Raw genomic sequence first — 25,792 nt, forward strand, 5'->3', positions numbered from 1 at the left:
TAAAATTTATCAAGCAAAGAATAACATATGAGGCACAAGAGTTTTGAGTGACCGTAGCTGAATGTCTAAAATGGAAATAAAATTTCGACCACAATTCTAAGTTCTCTTTTGAAGTTTATTTCAAGAGGACTTGAGAACTTATCTAACTTTCTTGATATAGATTCCCTGTGAGTATCTTTCCCTTCAAAATTGGGAACATTTACAAAAATGGGAATTCTCTCATGGTAACTATAATCCAAGTATCTCACAGGATTAAAAATACAACTCCAATTATTTTTTTCCCCAGAATCCATGGTTAAATGATGAATTTAAAAGGGAAAATGATCACCAAAAAAAGTTGAAGTCATAATAAAATAATTCAAGCCACAAATACTCTTACTGTCTATTATCTGTCTATCAGTAGATAAAAGAGCTCTCAAAAAAATAGGGTGGTAGAGATTAAATAAGACAGTAGACAACAATAATTGTTACCTTTACATTTCTGATTTTTGATGCATTTTACAAATACTAAGGAAAGAAAATGAAACTCTAAAGTTCCACAGTTAGGCAGAAAAAAAGCCAATTATTAGAAAGAAAAACTAAGAAGAAATGGAGCAGGACCAGCCCCTAGCTACACAGTGCCAAAATCTGAATGGTGCTGGGTTAATTATCTTGTGTGTTTTTCTTTAACTGCTTCATGTTCTTAACTATCCTTTATTGAACTCTCTGTTGCATCTAGGCTGAGATGGCTGTTAACCCTTGATGGATCATTTGGATCCACATTTACTTCTCTTCCCCCTGCAATCTCTTTACCCAGTTCTGTCCCCTAAATCATACTCTACTCCCCAACTTGACTTCCTGGAAGAATGTATGGACCCTCCCTGTCAGCAAGCGAAGCATTACAGATGACTTTCCTGATCATTCCTTACCTTAACCTTCCTCATTATCTGCACTTCCTGCAGGCCTGTCTCCACATCTAACAGTACTTGTATTCAAACACACCACAAAACAGAAACAGAAAATAACCCAGGCAGGAGCCTGTCAACGAGTACTGGCCTCATGAGTCAGATGAGCACTTTGGTTCTAGCTCAGGCATGATTTCCCTCTAACTCTAGGCAAGTTACTTACAAAGATCACAGAATGAAAACACTCAAGAACTGAAAGGAATCATAGTCCAATTAATTTAAAGGAAAAATAAATTTCTAAGCTGCTTTCTGGGTGCTATTCACTGTGCTGGACTCAGTCCCACAGCCCTCCAGCAGCGCACCATCTATTGGAGACAAGACTGCATATCAGACATGAAATGCATCTGTGGAGGAACCTCAGTAGATGACTCGTGAACCCCTAGTCTACAGACGAAGATACTGAAAACTACAATTGGGAAGGCAATACTAACAGAGTCAAAGAATTTTCAAAATATTAACGGTTCATTGTTATTACTGTCTTTATGTGATAGATGAGACAAATTTTAAATTCTAGTTTAGAAACAACTGATGGATTCAGTCATTCATTAATTTGGAAAAGTCTAGATTCAGACACTGTGCTAGGTGCTGGGAAAAGACAGGAGGAAAAATATAATTACAGTCCTCAAGAAGCTCACTCTGAGTAAGAATGTAGGTAAGAAAAGCAGCAATTATAGTTTCACAGTGGCAAGCCCCCTCAGTCTAGTTATTGAAAACTATGGGAATAGGTGTGTGGTACCACGTACCTACAGCACAGATTTAAACACACACACACCCAAACATAAACCTATACTATAAATTAGCAGGCCAAGAAAGCACATCGACTTTTAGCCAATAAAAAACATCTTAAGGACAGAAGTTGTGATGTGCTATCTGTTATAAGCGTGAAGAAACAAGAAATTACTGTTCTGTTTCCCAAAGCCTAAAACCTGAGATACACAAAGTATAACTCAGTCGGAAGAGAAAAAGCACTAACTTTCGAGGAAGAAACAGTTCCACAGCTAGGACAAAACTTAAGGAATGGTCTGAGCACAAGTAGTTTAAATATTCTAAGGAAAAAAATTAATTAGAAAGTTAATTTCCTTTCTGCAGATATATAGACTGATGCTCATCATTATATATGTACACAACTACATCTATAGCACATTCTCAAAAAGACAGACCCCTGGTAAGTTAAAAAAAAATCCTTTGGATCCTCTTTTTTTTAAGGGGTGGGTGGAAATTGCTTTAATTTGATATGTAACTGTAAGCATTAAACCATGCAGTAACCAATATTAATGAACTAAAAAGGAGTTAGTATTTGTGCCCCTAGATACTAATTCCCTAGTCCCAGGATAGAACCTCTCAATGTTTCATGGGAAGTCCCCGAAGACTCCAAACCTATACCCAGGGAAGAACAAAGAAACAAACAAATCTCAACAACGATTTCAAAACAAGCAGAACTGTCTTTCTAGACCATCAGCTCAGGAACAAATCTGAATTTTTAGACCTCTTTTCACCAAAGTGAAGAAACTGGATTTTTAAAAAATAATATGAATGTGTGAATAACATTTACTTAGAAAATAACTATCCTATATTTTAGGGTCTGAGAGGAAAGTGAAATGCTCAGTATTTCTATTATTAATTTTACTATTCATATAATGAAAAAGTCAGAAAAAGAGTCTGCTACTTAGTCATTTTTCAAGTTTATAAGTTAGAAGATTCCTAAGCCTTTGTATAATCTCCTCCTTGAGCTCCCACTGAATTATTCCAAAATGAAGAATTTAACATTTATAAGCAGTATATCATTTTGAAACTGAACTCTCCTCAACTGGTTGATCACCCCCTTTCTTGGTAATTTCATGGGCCTGTTGTAACCCAGGTCTGACACCTATATTGACCAGCTGGTCAATTCCAGGCTTCCAGAAACTACATGAAACGCCCAAAGCATCTCCTCACTTCTGCAGCCATGTCCCAAGTCTACCTGCGGCAATAATGAAACTGGGCCTGGGGTCCTATCAACACCTCAGTCAAAACTAGGACAAGAAGGGGGAAAAAGGAGCTTATGTAAGAAAGGATCCAACAATGAAGATTTACAAAGGCTAAAACTATATTACTCCACTTGTTTCTTCTCCCCTCTCCCTCCTTCCACCCTTTATCAAAGGCTGACCCTTAACCAGTACCATTTTCCTGCACCTCTAATTTCTTACGCGATCTTTCCTGGCCTGTTCCCTCTAGCTACCATACTATTTCTCTACTCCCTTTACTCCAACATACACACCGGGTCGTCATACATGGTATTTACTATATTTTCAATATAGTAAATTCTCTGTACAGTTAAGCTTCTGTCCAGACTACTACCAATTTATATCCACAAAATTGATATCCAAAAATTTTCTTTCAATTCTTCTTCTTGTCCTCCCAGCACCACCAGCTACCACTGACCATTCTTCTCCCTAGAAACGCTCTCTGTTCTGTAACTCTACCCCAGTTTTCTTCCTACCTTTAATTCTTCCTTCTCTACCTTTGGACCCCTGGCCAAAGGTCTTCTCCAAGTCTCAGACTTTAGATTTTCACTTCTTTCTCTATACTCTAGCCCAAGTTTCAATTCTTTTATCACCAGCTTTGACTGCCTTCCATAAAGCAGTAATATGTTTCCACTGCTTCTAGTTAGTTCTTCTTGCATTAATTTATCAAGCATCTGCTACAGACTACTCAAGTGTGTTGAATGTTGAGAAATGTTTGTTTTAAATGTTGTGTTCACTGCTATTATTTTTAAGAAAAACACCATGTAAGTATTGGAAATGCTATATAAATGTTAGCCATTATTACTGTTATTAATATTTAGAATCTCCATGTTTGTGGTACCTGAAATAATAAGTATATAGCATGTATTCGGTACTGATTTGATGGAGGAAAGAAGGAAAGATCTTAACATGAGAAGAAACTTCTCACAAAAAGTATAAAATTTTTGACATTCTAGGGAGCACTAGAGAAGTTTGTCCAGAAATGGCAAGAAATACATATTTTGTGGTCTACAAAGGCTAAGCAGTATTAGGAGGAGTTAGCAGGAGAAGGACAGGAAAGGCAATCCACAGGAAGCAGAGCGCTATGTTCTTAGACTGACACATGTACACCTGAACTACGATTTGGTAGCTAGAGTTTTGTCGCTGAGACTGTCATAGGATACAGACAAAACTTTTTGGTGAGATTGGCATAAACAGGTACTTACTGAGCATGCCTCTATAATTGAGGTCCATGTCCCGGCTCTCTGATCGAACTTTAATAGCATCCAGGATGGCATCAGGAGACAACAGTCCCGAAGGCCTCACGACATTCAGAAGTTCAGTGAGGCTCATCAGAGGCAAACGCACAGCCTGCATGATTTCAGCATGATTCTCATTTGAATTATGCTTACACCAATTTAACAAGGCTAGGAAAATATCTTTTTCAGGAGCTGCAAATGAATCTCTTAATACGATGTTTAAAAGTGCTGTCTGAAAAGGATAAAAAGGAAAAATTCCAGTTATTATGGAGCTCAACCATGTGTATGATCAATAAGTAAAACTTTACTGAACTGCAAGTATCACTTATATTTAAGCAATTAACTCTTCTTGGCCATCTTCTTTCCTTATTCTTTGTGCCATATACTCTTGCCCATTATGGCTGTGTGAACAGCTATAGGCATCTTGTACCTAGTCTTCTCAACACATGTGCACCTATCTTTAATAAAATAACAAGAAAAATGGCAATGTGAGAAGCTGTTGCTCTGTACACGTTCTTTAGCAGAATTTACTTCTCTAAGTCAGTAAGATACATCTAACTATTTAAAATTCAAAATCTTTTGTTCCACAGTATTACTGCTCTAGCATACTTTCGGTTCTCATATTCCTAAAATGACTTCCAGCAACACTGGTGTAACTCTATAAGACCCTTGCCTCTAAAAACTAAGTAAAAATCATAGTTACACGTAGAACAAGACGCGTAGCTTTCCAAATAGGTTTTCCCATTCAAAATATTCAGGTTCTAGGAGCGACACAGAAAGGGAAAGGAAAGACAACCACCAGGGTTCAAAGGAAGACTGGGGAAAAAGTTTTACTCTAGCTATTATATGGTATAAAACATTGCACATGTATACCTGTGGCAGATTCATTTTGATATTTGGCAAAACTAATACAATTGTGTAAAGTTTAAAAATAAAATAAAATTTAAAAAATAAATAAATAAAACATTGCACAATAGTGAATTCTGTGCCAAAAGAGGAAAACAAACAAACAAACAAAAAACAGTGACTTAAAGACCATAAGAAGGCTGAGCACTAAAGAATTGATGCTTTTGAACTGTGGTGCTAGAGAAGATTCTTGAGAGTCCCTTGGACTGCAAGATCAAACCAGTCAATCCTAAAGGAAACCAACCCTGAATATTCATTGGAAGGCCTGATGCTAAACCTCCAATACTTCGGCCACGTGATGCCAAGAGCCAACTCATTAGAAAAGACCCTGATACTGAGAAAGATTAAGGGAAGGAGGAAAAGGAAACAACATGGTTGGATGGCATCACTCATGTCAATGGACATGCTGCTAAGTCACTTCAGTCGTGTCCAACTCTGTGAGACCCCAGAGACGGCAGCCCACCAGCCTCCCCCGTCCCTGGGATTCTCCAGGCAAGAACACTGGAGTGGGTTGCCATTTCCTTCTCCAATGCAGGAAAGTGAAAAGTGAAAGGGAAGTCACTCAGTCGTGTCCGACTCTTAGCGACCCCATGGACTGCAGCCTACCAGGCTCCTCCGTCCATGGGATTTTCCAGGCAAGAGTACTGGAATGGGGTGCCATTGCCTTCTCCCAATGGACATGAGTCTGTGCAAATTGCAGGAGACAGTGAAGGACAGGTAAGCCTGGCGTGCTGCAGTCCATGGGGTCACAAAGAGTCAGACATGACTCAGCAACTGAATAACAATACATCATTATCTCCTTTATGAACTTCCCCCCTCATAAATAAGGAATCATCAGTTGCACTCTCTGTCAGAGAAATACTGATACAAAACCAAAAAACAGTATGCAACACCAAAAGATAGTCAATTTGACATCATTACACTGAGAACCACCACCCAGCGGCAGTCTCTTGCACACAGAACTTACCAGAAGAACCTTAAAAGAAAGCAGCAGCGATCTGCCTCCCTCTTATGTGATCTAGAGTCTCAGCAGTCAGAAGCAGATGGCTAGACAGACCACCTCTTCCACACTAATAGCTTTTCTTTTTATTCTTAGTTCACTGCTATATTTCTTCTCTATAGATATAAATAAAACAATGCATATTGCCTGTAAATTACTTGGAGACAATGACACACCTTAGAAAGGGAGAGGAAGCCTTCGCTTGAGAGTACCTCCTGAGCATTTCTGTCCATAAACATGCAGCACATGCAAGTTAACTTGGGAAGTGAGTAGAGACTGGCAACATCAAAAGTCATACAGACGTTCTGAATGTTAAGTATGGTGCAGAGGTACTCAGAGGTGGAATCCTCCAGCTCCGGAAATCCGTATTTATGAGCCAGGCTCAAAAAGTCCAGCAGCACCTCCTCCTTCTCATCTGTCAGCGTCGCCCGCCCAGTGTAGATGTATTTAAGCAGCATTGTGAATGCTTCTGCAGTGGTGTCTTGAAGAGGGATTTCGGCTTCAGGCTGAGATTCTCGCATTCCACCATACAGTAATGCTCTGCACATCAGAGGAGAAACGCATAAGGAAAACTTCAAGTAGGATTTGCTACAAAATTATGAAATAAAGGTTATATCAACATAATAAAAAAAACATAAATGTGTTTAGTGACAAACATTCAGGTGAAGAAATACATAGTAATCACTTAAAATAGAGCTCTAAAGCAAGAGAAATAATTTTAAAACTATTTTGAATTAATTCTATACACAACTAATGAATAATCTTAAGAGCTCAAGAAATAAAATAAACATTTATTAATTAGAAAAATGAAAGTGCTCTTTTGAGAGGAAAAGTGAAATCAATATAAACCTGTTAAAGGTCAAGAAGGTAGTTTAAAAAAGTAAAGCTCCATAGGAAAAGATATAATCAGATGAAAACAATTAAATATAATCAGGCGCTATTCTTCCCGTCAGACTGGCAGAAATTAGAAACCTGTTAATACTTTCAGTATTTTTAAGATTAAAACAAAATCACCACATTATTGCTTATCTGTTCATCTAAATAATAAAAAAAACAGACAATCCAGTCAGGTAATAAATTTGAATTTCTACCTTTATTACTCTAGGGGGGAAAGAGGATTTCTTGTGCACTATTTTAAGAGTATAAATGAAGACCCCTTTTTGGAAAAGAATTTAAGTAATATCTATTCAAATCTAAAATGTGCATACCCTTTAGCTGAGTAATCTCACTTTTAGGATTCAATAACACAGCAAGATAAAGATAAATGTATAACAAGATATCTTGAAACAATGGAAAAAATCTTAAATGTCCATTAAGTGGAACATGGTTGGAAAAAACTATGATATATAGATTCTATGCAGCCATTAGAAAGATCAAGGGAGAATAATATATACTGTCTTGGAAAGATATAGTCGGTAAGTCAGGTTGCAATCCTTATGTGTAGCATAGGAAAAAAGTGTATACCACATACTTAGATTTGTTTGCACAAAGGTATATATAGATACATCTATTTATATTGAGAAGAAATACATATTAAACTGTTAACAGTGGTTGTCTATAGGGAATGGAAAAAGATGTCTGGGAGGAAAGGGTCTTCATTTGTCAGTTTATAAATTAAAAATGAAATTCATGATGGGATTATAGATGATCTGACTTTTCTATTTTGTCTTTCAGTATTTTTCAGATTAAAACAAAATCCCCACATTATTATTTATCTGTTCATCTAAATAATAAAAAAGCAGACAATCCAGTCAGGTAATAAATTTGAACTTCTACCTCTATTACTCTAGGGGAAATAATATGAACCAATTAAAGCTTCCAGTCCATCAGCAAAGAACAAAGAAAGAGTGCAGAAAAGGAAGAGTAATGAAATGGGTGAGAAAGAAAATGTGAAAGAGAGAGAGCAAGAGAATAAGGAGCAAAGAGAGACCCCCTCAACTCCTGTGATTCTCAGGGCAGGATTAGCATTTCAAAGTGTCCCCTCACACTTGCCTAGAACTCCTCCCACCCTCCCCCGGACAAGCAGGACAGGACATTCTTGTTTGCCTCAAAGAAACAGCTGAAACTACCCACCAAAAGATTCATGAACATTTTGAGCATACTTCTTCACTGGGTTATACTCTGCCTAAAAACACTTGTGAAGGTTTCCATTAATCCAGAGTACATCCAATCAATGACCTTAAAGTTACTATTACCAGAATGAAGAACACCTTCCTGGGGAGATCTTGCCAAGACCTATTCTCACTCCAGTGTGATCCATGGTACTTACTTGAATTCTCAATGCTTTAAAAGTGGTTTTGACAAGGACTCCTGGGAAGTCTTAAATATGAACCCCCAAATTGTGGAAGGTTCCCTCTGGTACAGTTAGCTTGCCCTTATCTGGAAACTGATAGGCTCTATGATCTGCCTCTTGAGAAATTTGTATGCAGGTCAGGAAGCAACAGTTAGAACTGGACATGGAACAACAGACTGGTTCCAAATAGAAAAAGGAGTACGTCAAGGCTGTATATTTTCACCCTGTTTATTTAACTTATATGCAGAGTACATCATGAGAAACGCTGGACTGGAAGAAACACAAGCTGGAATCAAGATTGCCGGGAGAAATATCAATAACCTCAGATATGCAGATGACACCACCCTTATGGCAGAAAGTGAAGAGGAACTCAAAAGCCTCTTGATGAAAATGAAAGTGGAGAGTGAAAAAGTTGGCTTAAAGCTCAACATTCAGAAAACTAAGATCATGGCATCTGGTCCCATCACTTCATGGGAAATAGATGGGGAAACAGTGGAAACAATGTCAGACTTTATTTTTCTGGGCTCCAAAATCACTGCAGATGGTGACTGCAGCCATGAAATTAAAAGATGCTTACTCCTTGGAAGGAAAGTTATGACCAACCTAGATAGCATATTCAAAAGCAGAGACATTACTTTGCCAACAAAGGTCCGGCTAGTCAAGGCTATGGTTTTTCCTGTGGTCATGTATGGATGTGAGAGTTGGACTGTGAAGAGGGCTGAGCACCGAAGAATTGATGCTTTTGAACTGTGGTGTTGGAGAAGACTCTTGAGAGTCCCCTGGACTGCAAGGAGATCCAACCAGTCCATTCTGAAGGAGATCAGCCCTGGGATTTCTTTGGAAGGCATGATGCTGAAGCTGAAACTCCAGTACTCTGGCCACCTGATGCGAAGAGTTGACTCATTAGAAAAGACTCTGATGCTGGGAGGGACTGGGGGCAAGAGGAGAAGGGGACGACAGAGGATGAGATGGCTAGATGGCATCACTGACTGGATGGACCTGAGTCTGAGTGAACTCCGGGAGCTGGTGATGGACAGGGAGGCCTGGCATGCTGCAATTCATTGGGTCGCAGAGTCAGACACGACTGAGCGACTGATCTGATCTGATCTGATGACCACACTCATAAGGCCTCTCCAGACGGCTAACAGTTAACCTTCCTTTGCACAAGAACAGTATCAGCAATGAGAATCAGTCTAAGCTGGCATTGGTAATGACTGAGTTTAGCCTAGTGAGCCACCAGATATTATAAAGGTCCAATACCCATAAAGAGACAGCAAGAACAAGGTCAGTAAGTGAGGGGAGTATATTCCATTCATTCAATATGCTCTTCAAATGTCTAAGGACACTTGAATTTAAGAATATACTGATCACCTAAAAGATACCCAGATACAGTTGTCTCAAATTCTTTTGAAAGAGGAAAGATATATAATAGTAATAAATACTAAACCTAAGGCTGAAAAGTTCTAACTTAATAAAGACTGGACTCTCATAAGACACTTTAACACAATGGAAGAAAGAAAAGGGAAAACAAAAGTATACAGAGGACAGACTGGTAAAAATAATGACCAGACCAAGGCAAGCTGCCTCACCTCAATAGGAGATGTTAGGTAGAACTCTTAACAAATTCCTCTTGTCTCTAAGCTCCTGGCTGCCTCTATGTTGGCATTTTATATGTACAAGATAGAATGTTCTAAACATGTTTATAAAGCACTATAGTAAGAGTTCTATCTAAATAGTAAATATTTCCAAGAAACATACTCTACTACAATGTGTGTGACTCCAGGTGTAGGTTTTGCTTCTCAATTAATTATGATCATAATAATATCACACTGTAGTTTTCACTAGAAGATAAGTGAAATTTTCTTCATGCCTTCCACATCTCAATTTTTAGATATCAAGTTTCACAGGCAAATCCATGATTTCACGGATATGGACTCTACAGATTTTTTCAAGGATATATTATTAGTCAATAATTCAGTAATGATTCCCTATTAACTAACAGTAGGTAACACAGAAAGTAATTAGACCTGTTTAATATTTATAACCCTGGAAATTAGGGGTCTAAGTAGCATACAATAGCTACGTATAAGTACAAGTATGCTTTCTACATAAACATTTTGTTCAGTTTTAGCGCTAATATAACTATGAAACTTGGTCTGAGTAAATATTTAAGTTTCCTTTACTTGGCGGTTGTCAAATTACATGTCTCAGAGATAGATCTGTTTGGTTACATACAGGTCCTGGACCTCAGTCATCTTAAACTAAGAGGTATACATGTTCATTGGCAAGTCCAAAGGTCATTCTGCCTATACAACAAGAGGCCTGTCGGCCAATAAATCAGTTTAAGTTCCATTAGTCATAAACTGTGAGGAGAGGGTAAGGGAAAAAAAGACTCAGCCTGAGAAATATTGTTGAGAACCTGGAAAATGGTTGATGGGGTACAGTCCCGCCTGAGAAGCCTTTCAACCCTATGATGATGACTCCTGAAAGGAAAAGGTATTTTCAAAAATATAACAAAAAGTCAACAAAGATGAAATGCTTATAGATGTTCAACTGAATGACTGCTAGAATTTGTTATGTTTTGTTATATATTTTTCATAGAGTGGAAAATACCAGTGTTTTCTACAAGTGACTTGTATCTTCAAAAAGTAATATACACTTACCGAAAATATTGGCACCTTGCTGCTAAAATTACCCTATGGGCAGGAAAACGTTTCTTTTCCACAACGAATGTGACGTCGCCATATTCTTCCCCAATCAACAAGGCACCAATATGTTCAGACAAAATGTGCACATGGTCAATCTCCCCCACTGCAGTAAAGGGGCGAAGAGGGTGGCTGTTACTCATCTTGTAGAATAGGTGATAGTCGTTGATCTATTATATAAAGAAGGGATGAGAGTTAGTGAGAGGCGGGGAGTATACTTCAAAAACCACATACTATAAACACAGACAGGTAAAAATGTATTTCCTAAAAAATCACAAAACAGAGCAATTTTATCATCATCATTGGTATCTCTATTAACCCATCTATTCTGGGAAGTAGTTCAGCCTATTTCCATTAACTCCACTATCCTCACCACCTTATCACACTAGAACTCAGGATCTTCAAACATTAACAGCACTTGGATCCATCACAATCTAGAAAACTGTGTTCAAACTGTGTTTAGGTCCCTTATTTCTCAGTATCTCAGGAAATAGAAAATCAACAACCAGAAGAGTTCCTCTTTTAGCATAGTTATATTTACTAAGGTGGTATAACTAGCTAGACCCAGTGGAAAACTCATTCAGGCATAGACCTAGACCTAAATCACAAAAAGAATAAACTAAATCCAATTTCAATTAATTACAGAAGTTTTGATCTGAAACCATCTTAAGTATTTTATTAAAAGATTGTAATCTTCTGAAGTCACAAAAATAAATGGACATTTATTAATGGAAGCTTGTAGTAAGCACCTAATCTCCCTCTAAGAAAGAAAAACTCCAGTATTTTTCTGAAGACTGTAACTTCAGTTCAAACTTTTATCCCTGATAAGCAGGTAGCCTGTGTTTATCACAACATCATTACATTTAATCTCACTTCCTTGCTGTTCTTTCCTACAAATGCAACTGAAAATCAAAAGCTTAAAACTTGATTAACAGCTTTACATATTAGAAAGGGGAGTAATTATCTTCAAAAGCTAAAAATGGTTATATTCTTAAATATCTACTGTACTTGCAGGTAGTACTTCCCACATTTAAGTAACCCAGCAAGTGGATGAAAGCCCTCACTAGCGTGCAGGTGTCTGAGGTGACGATGTGGTTGACAGCTCAGAGGTGTTGTACCTGAAACTAGAATTGAGTCAGATATTCTGTCTCCACTAGACCCTCTCCACACCTTCTTGAATTCTCTGCTTGCACCAGGATTAAAGGTTAAGCCACTCCTAACCTTCACACGTCCACATGGAGGTTCATTGTCAACACGGTATGTGATGCTTTCCTGGTGGCTTAGAGGTAAAGAATCCACCTGCCAATGTGGGAGACGCTTATTCGATCCCTGGTCCTGGAAGATCCCACTTGCCACAGGGCAACTTGAGCCCGTGCCCATGACTACTGAGCCTGTGCTCTAGAGCCCAAGCACCACAACTCCTGAAGCACACGTGCCCTAGAGCCTGTGCCCTGCACCAAGAGAAGCCACCACAATGAGAAGCCCGAGCACAACTGGAGAGTAGCCCCACTCACTGCAGCTAGAAAAAAGCCCACACAGCATCAAAGACCCAGCACGGCCAAAAATACATAAAAATATTTTTAAAACTAAAAGATAAAACAAGCTATGTGAAAAAATTGTCTTTATCTCCAGAGACTGTAGTGGAATACCCTCACAGTCCAGTTTCCCCAGTTACCCGCTACTCCATGCCCACCCCCAACCGAGGGGACAGCAACAAGGAATGTGATGTAGAGGAATACGGAGGCTGAGTTAGGCAAGGAAACACCTTCAGAGAAGTAAAAGAAGCTCCTGGCCCCTGGTAGGACTATCAGAGGGCTAGGAGCATACTCATTCTCAGGGCAAATCCCTCTCCCTCAACCGCAACCTGCATTTGAAAGCCCTAGAAAGTGGATCATCTCCAGTCACCTCTGTTTTTAGGACCAAATTTGGCTTAAAAGGATCCATTTAGGAGTGTCCCCAGAACATGTGAAATTCAATCCCTTAATATGTGATACAACAGTCTAACATAGAAGTTGGCAAACTTTTTGCAAAGGGTCAGAGAGTACTTTAGGCTTTGCCCGCCATATAGCCTCTATCACAACCATTCAACCCTATCATGAGTAGCCATAGACAGCAAGTAAATGAATGAACATGGCTTTGCTCCAATAAAATTATTTACAGGGAAGGGCTGGATTTAACCCTCAGATTATAGTTTGCCATCCCTGCTCTAAGAAATGATCAAGGACTGACTATATTCTACATAAAGGATCATATTCTTTTTGTTCTTTGCTTTGATTTCTGGCTTGGTTATCCAAACAATGTTCAAAATAAATAGCACGAGTATTTCCTATGTCAGTCATGACATTCTAAAACTCACTGGTACCTGATTTCAAAATTCCATTCTCCTCAACAAGAACTGTCACAACACTATCCAATAGTTCAATGAGGATCAGATCAGATCAGTTGCTCAGTCGTGTCTGACTCTTTGCGACCCCATGAATCGCAGCACACCAGGCCTCCCTGTCCATCACCAACTCCTGGAGTTCACTCAGACTCACGTCCATCGAGTCAGTGATGCCATCCAGCCATCTCATCCTCTGTCGTCCCCTTCTCCTCCTGCCCCCAATCCCTCCCAGCATGAGTCTTTTCCAATGAGTCAACTCTTAGCATCAGGTGGCCAAAGTACTGGATGACAATATACAGCCCTGACGAACTCTTTTTCCTATTTGGAACCAGTCTGTTGTTCCATGTCCAGTTCTAACTGTTGCTTCCTGACCTGCATATACATTTCTCAAGAGGCAGATCAGGTGGTCTGGTATTCCCATCTCTTTCAGAATTTTCCACAGTTTATTGTGATCCAACAGTCAACATGTTGGCATAGTCAACATGACTCCAAACAAAATAGATGTTTTCCCTACCAGAAAGGATGCCATGTACATACCCAATGAATATGTTCTCTGGTATATTATCTTAAAATTTTATCTAGGTTATCCGTGAGACTCAAATGATTAACTAATGACTCCTGATGGACAATGATAGATTCTTGGTTAACTAGCTCAAAGGTCAATTTATAATTCCTCAACTGATACATAATAAACTTTAATACTACATATATAAATATCTATTTTAGTAAGTTCTCCAGATTTGTACTTAATACGCAAAATTTCCTTTTACTAAATTTACATTCTAATTATGCTTTTCCAACTGGAGGCATGAAGCAAAGATTGTCGTGCATATGAAACAGACTTAGTAAAGAAATTTTAACAAAATAATAATTTTCATTGGCATACAGAAATAATTTTAATTAGACCAGTGATTCTCAATGAAGCTTGCCACAACAGGAATCACTGAGGAGCTTAAAACACAAAGATGCTTGGGCTCCACCCACTAGAAATTCTGATGCAGTTGGCCACTATTCTGAAGTGATTCTAATGCTCAGCCTAGAAAAGTCATTTATTTAGACTCTACTGTTCTAGGTTAACATCCCTTCTCAGGTACATAAATTGCAAACAAATTTTCTGCTAAGAAAATTTATTTAGGAAATGATTCCATTTTTAATCTTACTGCAAAGAAGCAAATGATGCTAACCCAGTTACCAGTGCTATAGCTTGTATGCAGAAAATATTTTCACCCAATGCCCTAGCTTATCCATGAAGTGAGAGCTTGGGGCCACCCACTTACCATTAAAAAAAAACATGTTTTAAAAGCCACATATCAATAAAGTTAGCCTTTTTAAAACATCAATTTAAATTTGATAAATAAAGAAAAAAAATTAAAGCTCATGGAGTAAAACTATTTACTGAAATATTTCTTATACTTTAATGCTAATACTTCTTCTGCTACTAACAACATATGTGGTCTTTGACAAGTGTTCTAACTTCTATGAGATTATTTCCATACCTGTAAAGACAAAGTTATAGTACATTTTTTTAAAGTTGTATTTTAGAACTCTGCCACCACATTTTAATACCACTGTTTTGTCCTGTCATATGAAATGACTCTCATGACTCAGCATATGGATGGACTCATGATTGTGATTTATTACAGCAAAAAAAAAAAAAGCAAAATCAGCAAAGGTTTTGAAAAAGTACATATGGCAAAGTCTGGGGGAAACTAGACGCAAACTTTCAAGGCCCCTCTCCCAATGGAGTTATACTGAATGTGCTAAATTCCCCCAGGAAGTTGTGACAGCACATTGCCCACCGAGAAGCTTCCTAGAGACTCAGTACTCAGGGCGCTAAATGAGAGATGTTGATATAGATAAGCACTGAAAATAAGGAGCCTAAAAACCTATCTGATATACTGATTTAACCTTAGATTTGGATAGGAGAGAGGGATACTAAGTAAATAACCTACCCCATCTGCCTAAATGAATCCCTAACCCCTGACCTCCATACGCTAGATCCAAACCGTTTCATGGACAGGTTTCTTCAAAACTTTAAGGATCAGATGATTACAGTGTTATTTAAACTATTCCTGTGCACATGAGTTTTCTACTTCTTCTTATGAAGCCAATTTAACCCTGACATGAAGACGTGATCACATCACACACTCAGAAATTAGTAAAAATGAAAAATTCCTATGTATAATATTGGAAAACAGAATTAAGCAAAAGGAGCCAGGACAAAGTTGGCCAATTCCAAGAAAGATATGAATATTAGCAAAAATAACTGTCATCAAAAGATTAAAGGGGAAAAAATCATGTATTAGCTCAATAAAAGCTAAAATCCCTTTTTAAACAATCATTAAGAAGTTTATTTTTAAAAGTTTTCATTGAATAGGGATAAATGAATACTTTCTTAACTTTATACACACACATCCTAACTATAATAGATATGTGTGTTTAGTCATTCAGTCATGTCTGACTCTTTGTGACCCCATGGACTGTAGCCCGCCAGGCTCCTCTGTCCATGGGACTCTCCAGGTTAGAATACTGGAGTGGGTAGCCATTGCCTTCTCCAGGGATAATAGATATAAGAAACTATTAATAATAAAAACACTAAAAACATCCCTAGAAAGTTTGGAAATAAGACAAGGATATCTATTCACCATTATTAACATTTTTCAGAGGCAAAAGACAATGCAATTAAGAAAGTTAAAGGTAAATGAATTAGGAAACAAACAAGCAAAGTAATCATTATTTGCTGATAATCTCATTGCCTACATGAAAAAAATCCATGAGAATTAACTGAAAAAAAATGAGAAAATAAGCAAGGTTCACTAAGGTGATCACATAAATTATTATAGTTGACCCCTAAACATGGGTTTAAACTGCATGAGTCCATCTATACTTGGATTTTTTCAATAGCAAATGCCACAGTACTACATGAGCCCAAATGTGGATCCTCAGATGGATAGGAGCAGAGGATACAGAGGAACCTCACACATGGAAGGCTAATTACATTTGAGTTTTCAACTGTGCGGAGGGTAGGCACCCCAACCATTGTATTGTTCAGTAGTTGACTGTATATGAAAATATACAGTACCCTTTCATGTCCAAAACAACCAGATAGAAAATATGAAGGGAAAGCTCTGCAATCTATAACTGCAATATCTAGGAATAAACTCATAGAACATGTAAAGAAGTTATAAAACTCTTCTGAGGGATTTAAGAAAAATAAGTGAAAAGACATACAGTGTTTGGAGATGTTGTAAAGATACCAATCATCTCTAAATCACCCTATAGAAAAGAATATTTGATATTTTATTGTCCCTCATATTGTTAACAAAAACAAAGCTTTAGCAGCAGAAAACAAAATTCACCAAAATGTTCTTGGTAGGGATACAGTTAAAAATAATTTGACAAATGGGCATACGTATTAGTAAACTGAGAAGGAAAAATGAGAATTTTATATTTATCAAGAGATTTTTAAAGCTGAGAGAATGTTCTAATTAATACAGGAATTAAAAGTAATAATGATCAGAACCACAACTAAGTTTTTAAAGTAAATTTGGGTAAAGAAGTTTATCTGAAAGAATAAATATGTGATTTCACATATACTCTAAAAAAGAAGAGCAACGAAAGGAGGCCAGGGTACTGGATGAGAAAGCAAATCATTCATTAGAACAATTAAGCAACGTCATTAAAACATTAAACATTAAATTTAAACATAAAATTAAACATTAAAACATTAGTCCAGAAATAAACCCAAATATACACAGGTATTCCGTATGCTGGGAAAGACTGAAGGCAAAAGGAGAAGGGGGAAGCAGAGGATGAGATGGTTAAGACAGGATCACCGACTCAATGGCCATGACTTTGAGCAAACTCAGGGAGACAGCAGAAGACAGAGGAGCCTGACACGCTACAGTCTGCAGGGTTGCAGAGTCAGACACCGCTTAGCAAGTGAAGGGTAACAACAACAGACACAGTATAGTGTGCGTGCGTGCGTGTGTGCGTGTGTGTGTGTGTGTGTAAATGCAGTAACTCAATTCAGTGGGAGAAAATATAAATTTTTTCAATAAAAAATGTTGGCTAGCCATTTTGAAAAAATAAGCTGGATATTCACACAAGAGCACAAAACTAATTACATAAGAATGTTAACTTCAGCACTTTCTGTAACAGTAAAAAAAAAAAAAACCTTAAATGCCCATTTAATGGGAACTGAATAAACAATGATAAGCCTATACAATGGAATATTGTACAATGATTTTAAAAAATAAAGTTAAATACCTTATTGACATTGAAAAATCTTAAATATATGTTTACATGCAAAAAGGCAAGCTGCAAAACAATAATATAACCTTATTTTGTTAAACACATAAAAAGCACACACCAAATTGTTAACAAGGGTTAACCCAATGGATTAACCACTGGGCTATGGGAAAAAATTTACACAGCATAATATCTATTTCTGTAATGTTTAAAATTTTTATAACAAGCATGTTCTATTGTAATAAAACTATACACAAATATTTCAATAACTTTGGCCACTAAAATCACAAATTAAACTGGTTTTTGTATAAGACAGCAAGTGCTTTAATTTGCCACATCCAGTAGTACCTGACTTAGTGATTAAGACAGAATGGTAAACAGAGGGATTATATATTACACTACAAGTAAAAAATAATTAACAATTTGAAGTCAAGGACAAAAAGTTCATTTACACTAAGACAGGCAAAAAGTAATGAATATCAGATACCTGGGTAGCATAGCCTACTATAAACATCTTCACCTTAAGAGATTTTCAGTATGACTTTTCTCAATTTACAGCATATTTTCTTGGATGTAAACAAAGTGGTCTGAAATTTGCTCCAGTTGACAGTCCCAGAGTCTAAACTTGCTGACGTTCACAGGAATAGAGCAAGGGTAATCTATTCATTCAAGCTGTTCCTTCAAGGTAAGAGGAAAGAGACGAGTAGGCAGGCAAGGGGAACAGAGACTTACTCTAAGAGAGGAAATGGTACCATTCGTGATATCATAATCAGTTACTAGTTGAGAGTTCTGAGACTTCATATGAATTCATTTACCAGGGGTGGTGGTATAGAAACTATCCAATTTTGTGTGTGTGGTTGGTTAAACTTTCCTGGATTCAAACACATCAGAATTTTTTTTAAAAAACTGCTAAAGCTGCAGTATTAAAATTCTCAGGGTTATTGACTATTTATTATGCAATAAAAAACCCACATGCATTTGTTATCACTGAAACAGGAAACAACATTCATCAATAAAGCAAGAGCACCATATGTAGTTCACAATGCTGTAATAATTGTGAAAAAACCAAACTGACCTAAATATCAACTTCGTTACTTAAAGTCACTTACAACAGAACTGTTTACAAACTTTTCTTTCACAAGGGTTTACTATAATTTTTGAACTTGAAGTTTACTCTCCAGAGTCTAATCAGGAAATAGACAAAGACCAAAGTTCCAGGTGGAGACACCAGAGTCCTTGAACCGCTGTATAAATCTCCCCTGGGAAGCCCTCTGTGCCCCATGTATTTCTTGACTGAAAGAACTTTATGAGAAAAGAGACCTGTTCTTTAATTGCAAAATATAAATGATTTTTCTCTTGAGGAAAGAGATGGTATTTACAAGCATATGGTTTAGCAATTTCTTTCTGCACTTAGTACCCATGTGGTGTATAATTTGAAGTAGTAATCCTTAAACTTTAAATTAATATCGCTTGGGGAGATAAATCATGTCCTGCTGCATCTTAAAACACTCACAAAAAATCACATTCTACTTTCTCATGGGAAGGATGCCCCACTTCTTTTGATATATACTCTACCCTTGTCATACAACAGTTTGAATAAACAGGTGTAGACTGACAATACGGTAGATGTAACCTTGATTCTGATATTCTGCAGATCCATTTTAAAACCTTGCAGAAGAGCAGCATCATCAGGCAGTAAAGTGCTACAGTGAGAAATATGACTGGAGTTCATGGGCATTTTCTTGTCTTGGGATTCCTGAAATGTCTTTCTTTGGGAAAAATTAAATGATTTTTAACATCCAGTCCAGCTCCAAATTCTTGTCACTCTATGATTTTATATATTTGTAAATAAATATTTATAGATATTCTCAGCTTGGAACACTAAGGAACTGTATCATAAAATATTTGATGAGATCATTTTATGGAGAGTGTATGTAATTCCATTTACCAATTACCACATGTATTTACCACTTGTTTGTCAAAGGACAAACTAGTTTCCAGAGCTATATATAATTCATTCCACAAGAGATTTATTGATCTCTCACTACAAGTGCTGCTGCTGCTGCTAAGTCGCTTCAGTCGTGTCCGACTCTGTGCGACCCCATAGACATCAGCCCACCAGGCTTCCCCGTCCCTGGGATTCTCCAGGCAAGAACACTGGAGTGGGTTGCCATTTCCTTCTCCAATGCAGGAAAGTGAAAAGTGAAAGTGAAGTTGCTCAGTTGTGTCCGACTCTAGCGACCCCATGGACTGCAGCCCACCAGGCTCCTCCGTCCATGGGACTTTCCAGGCAAGAGTACTGGAGTGTCGTGCCACTGCCTTCTCCGCTACAAGTGCTAGGTGATACAAACACAAAGATTAATAAAAGAAAGTTGCACCTTTGAAGAACTCACTGTCCACTGAGGAAAGTAGGACTAGATGAGAAGTCAAGTCAACACTAGAACTAGCCATGAGTTTATGATTTGTAGAAAGTCAAAGACAGTTGTCTTCCATAGATACTGTACCAAAACATATACAAAAAATTGCTATACTCTTGTATCAGAATAAGAGTTAATATTCAAATAATTAGCTAATTGCTCTCTAAAATGGGGTATTCACATCCTAGGAGAGTAGAATACAAACCATAGAAATTTGGGGGAAAAAATCTTAACACTTGCATGAGTGCTCAGTCACTTGAGTCATGTCCCACTCTTTGCAACCCTATGGACTGTAGTCCACCAGGCTCCTCTGTCCATGGGATTCTCCAGGGAGGAATACTGGAGTGGGTTGTCATACCCTCTTCTAGGGGATCTCCCCGACCCAGGGACTGAACTCACACCTGCCTGCATCTCCTGCATTGCAGGTGGATTCTTTATCCACTAAGGTACCTGGGAAGCCCCTCTTAACACTTACAACGATATATATTTTTAACCTAGAAAAATGAGCTAAAAGGAATTGTCCTCCTTTGTTCAAGGGAAATATCAGGTTTGCCTGGGCCTGCTACTTGAATTTACCAAAAATTATATAGTTTAAGTTATTGCTTACAAAACGACAAGTGAATTTTAAAAGGTTCCTACAAGGAAACCACTGGTTGAAGATAATATAACATTGCCAACACAAGCAGACAACAAGAAAACAGCCATTAGGACAACTCTACTCCTAGTAATCAGATTTTATAAGGTGACTCGTCCCCCAGCAAGTCCCAGAGAGCTAATACACAGCATAGTGAACATAGACAGCAACATTGTATTATAGTCAAACTTGCTAAGAAACGAAAGCTTAATTATTCTAACCACTAAAAAGAAATAATTACGTAACATGATAGAGGTCCTGATTATTGTATCATGGCAATCATATAATAAATAAATGTAGCAAATCAACATGTACATCTTGAATTTACAGTTAGATGTCAAATATATTTCAATAAAAGTAACCCTCAATTTTGAAATTGGCGAGATCATTTGCAACATATTCTATTATTAACAACAAATTTTCATAATAAAGGCATTAAAATGACTTCAGACTATACTACAAAGCTACAGTAACCAAAACAGTACAGTACTGGAGTAAAAACAGAAATATAGATCAATGAAACAGCATAGAAAGCCCAGAAATAAACCCATGCACCTAAGGTCAATTAATTTATGACAAAAGAGGCAAGAATATACAATGGAGAAAAGGTGGTCTCTTCAATAAGATAAGCAGTGCTTGAAAAACTGGACAGTTACACGTAAAAGAATGAAATTAGCAAATTCTCTAACATCATACACAAAAATATACTCAAAATTGATCAAAGACCTAAATGTTAAGGCTGGACACTACACAACTCTTAGAGGAAAACACAGGCAGAACACTCTTTGACATAAATGGTAGCAATATCTTTTTTGATTTACCTTTCAGAGTAATGAAAGTGAAAACAGAAATAAACAAATGGGACCTAATTAAACTTTATAGCTTTTGCAGAGCAAAGGAAATCATAAACAAAAAAAAGACAACTAACAGACTAGGAGAACATATCTGTAAACGAAGCAACCAACAAGGGATTAACCTCCAAACTATATAAGCAGCTCATGCAGCTCTTTGTCAAAAAACAACTCAATCTAAAAAAAAGGACAGAAGATCTAAATAGGCATTTCTCCAAAGACATACAGATGGCCCAAGTATATGAACAGATGTTCAACATCATTAATTTTTAGAGAAATGCAAATGAAAACTACAGTGAGGCATAACCTCACATCAGTCAGAATGACCATCATCAAAAAGTCTACAAACAATAAATGCTAGAGAGTGGGTAGAGAAAAGAGAACCCTCCTACACTGTTGGTGGCAATGCAAATTGGTACAACCACCTGGGAGAACAGTACAGAGGTTCCTTAAAAATAAAGGAAAAACTAAAAACAGAACTACCAAATGATCCAGCAATCCCACTACTGGGCATATATCTGGAGAAAACCATACTTCAAAAAGATACATGCATCCCAAAGTTCACTGAAGCACTATTTTCAATAGTCAAGACCTGGAAGCAACCAAATGTCCACTGACAGAGCAATGTATAAAGAAGATGTGGTACATATATATACAAGGGAGTATTATTCAGCCATAAAAAAGAACAAAATAATGCCATTTGCAGCAACATGGGTGGACCTAGAGATTATCATACTAAGTGAAGTAAGTCAGAGAAAGACAAATATCATCTGATATCACTCATGTGGAATTTAATTTTTAAAAATGACACAAATGAACCTATTTACAAAAAGACTCACAGATTTTGAAAACAAACTTATGGTTATCAAAGCAGAAATGTGAGGGAGAAGAGATAAATTAGGAACTTGAGATTAACATATACACACTACTATACATAAAATAGATAACCGACAAGGACCTATTGCATAGCACAGGGAACCCTACTCCATATTCTGTAATAACCTATAGGGTAAAGAATCTGAAAAATAATAAATATATGTAAATATACAGCTAAATCACTTTGTGTACACCTGAAACTAACGCAACATATAGTAAATCAAGTATACTCTGATACATGTACATATTATAAAGGCAGAAACTTAAAACAAAGTAACAATCTATTAAATAGTAACAAATTAACAATTTTGCAGTAGGGACACAGCAAGATCAGTTCAGTTCAGTTCAGTCACTCAGCTCAGTTCAGTCGCTCAGCCGTGTCCGACTCTTTGCAACCCCATGAACCACAGCACGCCAGGCCTCCCTGTCCATCACCATCTCCTGGAGTTCACTCAAACTCACATCCATGGAGTCGGTGATGCCATCCAGCCATCTCATCCTCTGTCGTCCCCTTTTCCTCCTGCCCCCAATCCCTCCCAGCATCAGAGTCTTTTCCAATGAGTCAACTCTTCGCATGAGGTGGCCAAAGTACTGGAGTTTCAGCTTTAGCATCATCCCTTCCAAAGAACACCCAGGGCTGATCTCCTTTAGAATGGACTGGTTGGATCTCCCTGCAGTCCAAGGAACTCTCAAGAGTCTTCTCCAATACCACAGTTCAAAAGCATCAATTCTTCGGCGCTCAGCTTTCTTCATAGTCCAACTCTCACATCAATACATGACCACTAGAAAAACCACAGCCTTGACTAGACGGACCTCTGTTGGCAAACTAATGTCTCTGCTTTTCAATATGCTATCTAGGTTGGTCATAACTTTTCTTCCAAGGGACACAGAAAGTACTTCTTACCCAATAATAATGGTTATCTATACCAGGTAGCTCAGTGGTTAAAAAGAAAAACATCTACCTGCAATGCAGGAGATATAGGTTCCATCCCTGGGTGGGGAAGATCCCTTAGAAAAGGAAATGGCAACCTCTCCAGTATTCTTGCTGGGGAAATCCCAAGGACAGAGGAGCCTGGCTGGTTACAGTCAATGTGGTCACAAAAAAGTAGGACAGGACTGAACAACAAGCACAATAACAAATAATAATGGTTACTATTATTGAGGACTTATGTATAAGCTAGGCAGAGTCCTTAGCATTTTACACACACCATCCTACCCAGTATTCAAACAACTGGATTAGGCACATACTGTTCTTTTATTTAACAGACAGGAAAAATTGAAGGACAAACAAGATTAGACAACAAGTTCAAGGACACAGACAATAAATCGCATTTTTAAACCAAAGTCTGTCAAAGTTCTGAACTTATTAGAGCTATGCTGTAGTAATACTGAAGAAATCAGACTACTGACTACTAGACCTGCTAATTAGCTCCTCAGACCAGCAGTTCTCGAATTTTTTTTTTTTAAATACACTCTATTCAGACCAGGTAAAATATGCCATGGTGTTTAAAAAAAAAAAAAAAAAAGGCAGTGTCATTTTTCAATCCAACTTTTTTACCTACAATGTTTTAAAACTCTACTGAAAAATTACAGATCAAGAATATTATTAACACAAATATGCATCAATATACACTGTAGGTAACTAGCTAAACAACTTGTAACAAATTAAATTGATAATGACAAGATTAAACAGTAATTTATAAAGGAAGAACAGAAACAACTTGAAAAACACAACCAACTCAACATAACAGTGATATGTATGTTTACAAAAATATAAAATAATTCTAACTTATGCATGTTCACATGTGGAATAGGAGTTCTATAATGCTGCTGCTGCTGCTGCTAAGTCACTTCAGTCGTGTCCGACTCTGTGCGACCCCAGAGACGGCAGCCCACCAGGCTCCGCCACCCCTGGGATTCTCCAGGCAAGAACACTGGAGTGGGTTGCCATTTCCTTCTCCAATGCATGAAAGTGAAAAGTGAAAGGGAAGTCGCTCAGTCGTGTCCAACTCTTAGCGACCCCATGGACTGCAGCCTACCAGGCTCCTCTGTCCATGGGATTTTCCAGGCAAGAGTGCTGGAGTGGGGTGCCATTGCCTTCTCCGAATAATGCTGCTACAGACTGCTTAAGTTAGACTTCTTAGTAGAACACCAAATCAGAATCTTTTATGAACTCCTGTATTATGCTAACATGGATTTATGAATGCCACATTGTGCATATTCTTAATGCTTCCCTTGTATGGTCACTAACAAGGTGCCAAAGGATATATACATGAAAGACTATGAGATCTCCTGACATTTGCCAGTATTTTCTCATCAAGGCCTACCAGTAACCTTGGGCCATATTTTAAGAAGCATTTTCCTTGACTGGGCAATGCTCCTGGCTCAGTTTGGCAATGACATCTAATTCTGGGGTGGCTGCGAGAAGCTACTCTTTTATTCAATCACAAAATATCTGAGACTCCCAAAGCAAATATGGCCCAATATACACAGTAATTTGCAGTATTATTTTTATTTTCTACTTAGTACTTCAGTTCTCTAAATCCAGTCTCTAATTAAAACAATCTTTCCCAAATACCTTCAAACAAAAGCATTCATATCAGGTATCCTAAAACAAAATAACAAGTGACCCAAGTGAGTTTCATTCCATTAATATTATTATATTTCCCCAAATATTGAAGCTTGTTTCTTCTTTCTTCCCTACGGAGTACCTTCTTGAGTTTATGCTTCAGAAAGGGATTAAAGGTACAGAAACTCACCACCAGATTTCATTAACCTACTACCCAAAGACCTACATTATTCAGTCACCAACCTAACCCTCAGTCTCTCAGCTCTTGTCTGTGCCACTGTGTAACACCCTGTAAGACAACCCTCTGTAAGATGGAAATGACAAGTCACAGACTGCAACTGGCTATCATTTATAGATCTCAGAGTTTATATAATTATCCTTTTGGGGGTTATCAGCCTTACTGATCTCAAGTCTATTGAAAATTATATGAACTGTACACTAGGAACAGAAAAATATATGCACCAAGAGCCCAAAATAAACAATGAAAAAGTCATGATGAGTACAGAGGTTATTAGTTGTAATAATATTTGAAAATATAGGACAGCCATTTCTCTTTAATTTCTTCAGTGGCATCTTATGGGTCTGTAATATTCTGGCCCAGATTTAAATTATATGATATTTTCCTAATTAATAAAGGTTATTATAGCATGAACTCCCATTAAAGCAGTGGAATCATCAATTGCAACAATTTAATTTCCTTGTAGTGAAGCTACTGTGAACAT

General features: G+C 37.5%; 1 protein-coding gene across 6 annotated transcripts in view; it reads right to left on the reverse strand.

Moving 5' to 3' along the window:
- Positions 1-25,792, reverse strand: part of BTBD9 (BTB domain containing 9) — a 412,965-nt gene that overhangs the window by 365,101 nt on the left and 22,072 nt on the right. For 4 of the 6 annotated variants that reach the window (XM_061399067.1, XM_061399064.1, XM_061399065.1 and 1 more), the window contains exons 2-4: positions 11,048-11,259; positions 6,268-6,631; positions 4,153-4,417 (exon numbers count right to left, since the gene is read on the reverse strand). In XM_061399067.1, the coding sequence (XP_061255051.1) occupies positions 4,153-4,417; positions 6,268-6,631; positions 11,048-11,232 (814 nt within the window). In that variant the 5' untranslated portion in view covers positions 11,233-11,259. Of the gene's footprint in view, positions 1-4,152; positions 4,418-6,267; positions 6,632-11,047; positions 11,260-18,210; positions 18,706-25,792 lie in introns of those variants that run through there. The other 2 variants (XM_061399063.1, XM_061399066.1) reach the window with 2 other exon arrangements.

This window comes from Bos javanicus, chromosome 23, assembly GCF_032452875.1.
Source record: "Bos javanicus breed banteng chromosome 23, ARS-OSU_banteng_1.0, whole genome shotgun sequence".
NCBI classification, from domain to species: Eukaryota; Metazoa; Chordata; class Mammalia; order Artiodactyla; family Bovidae; genus Bos; species Bos javanicus.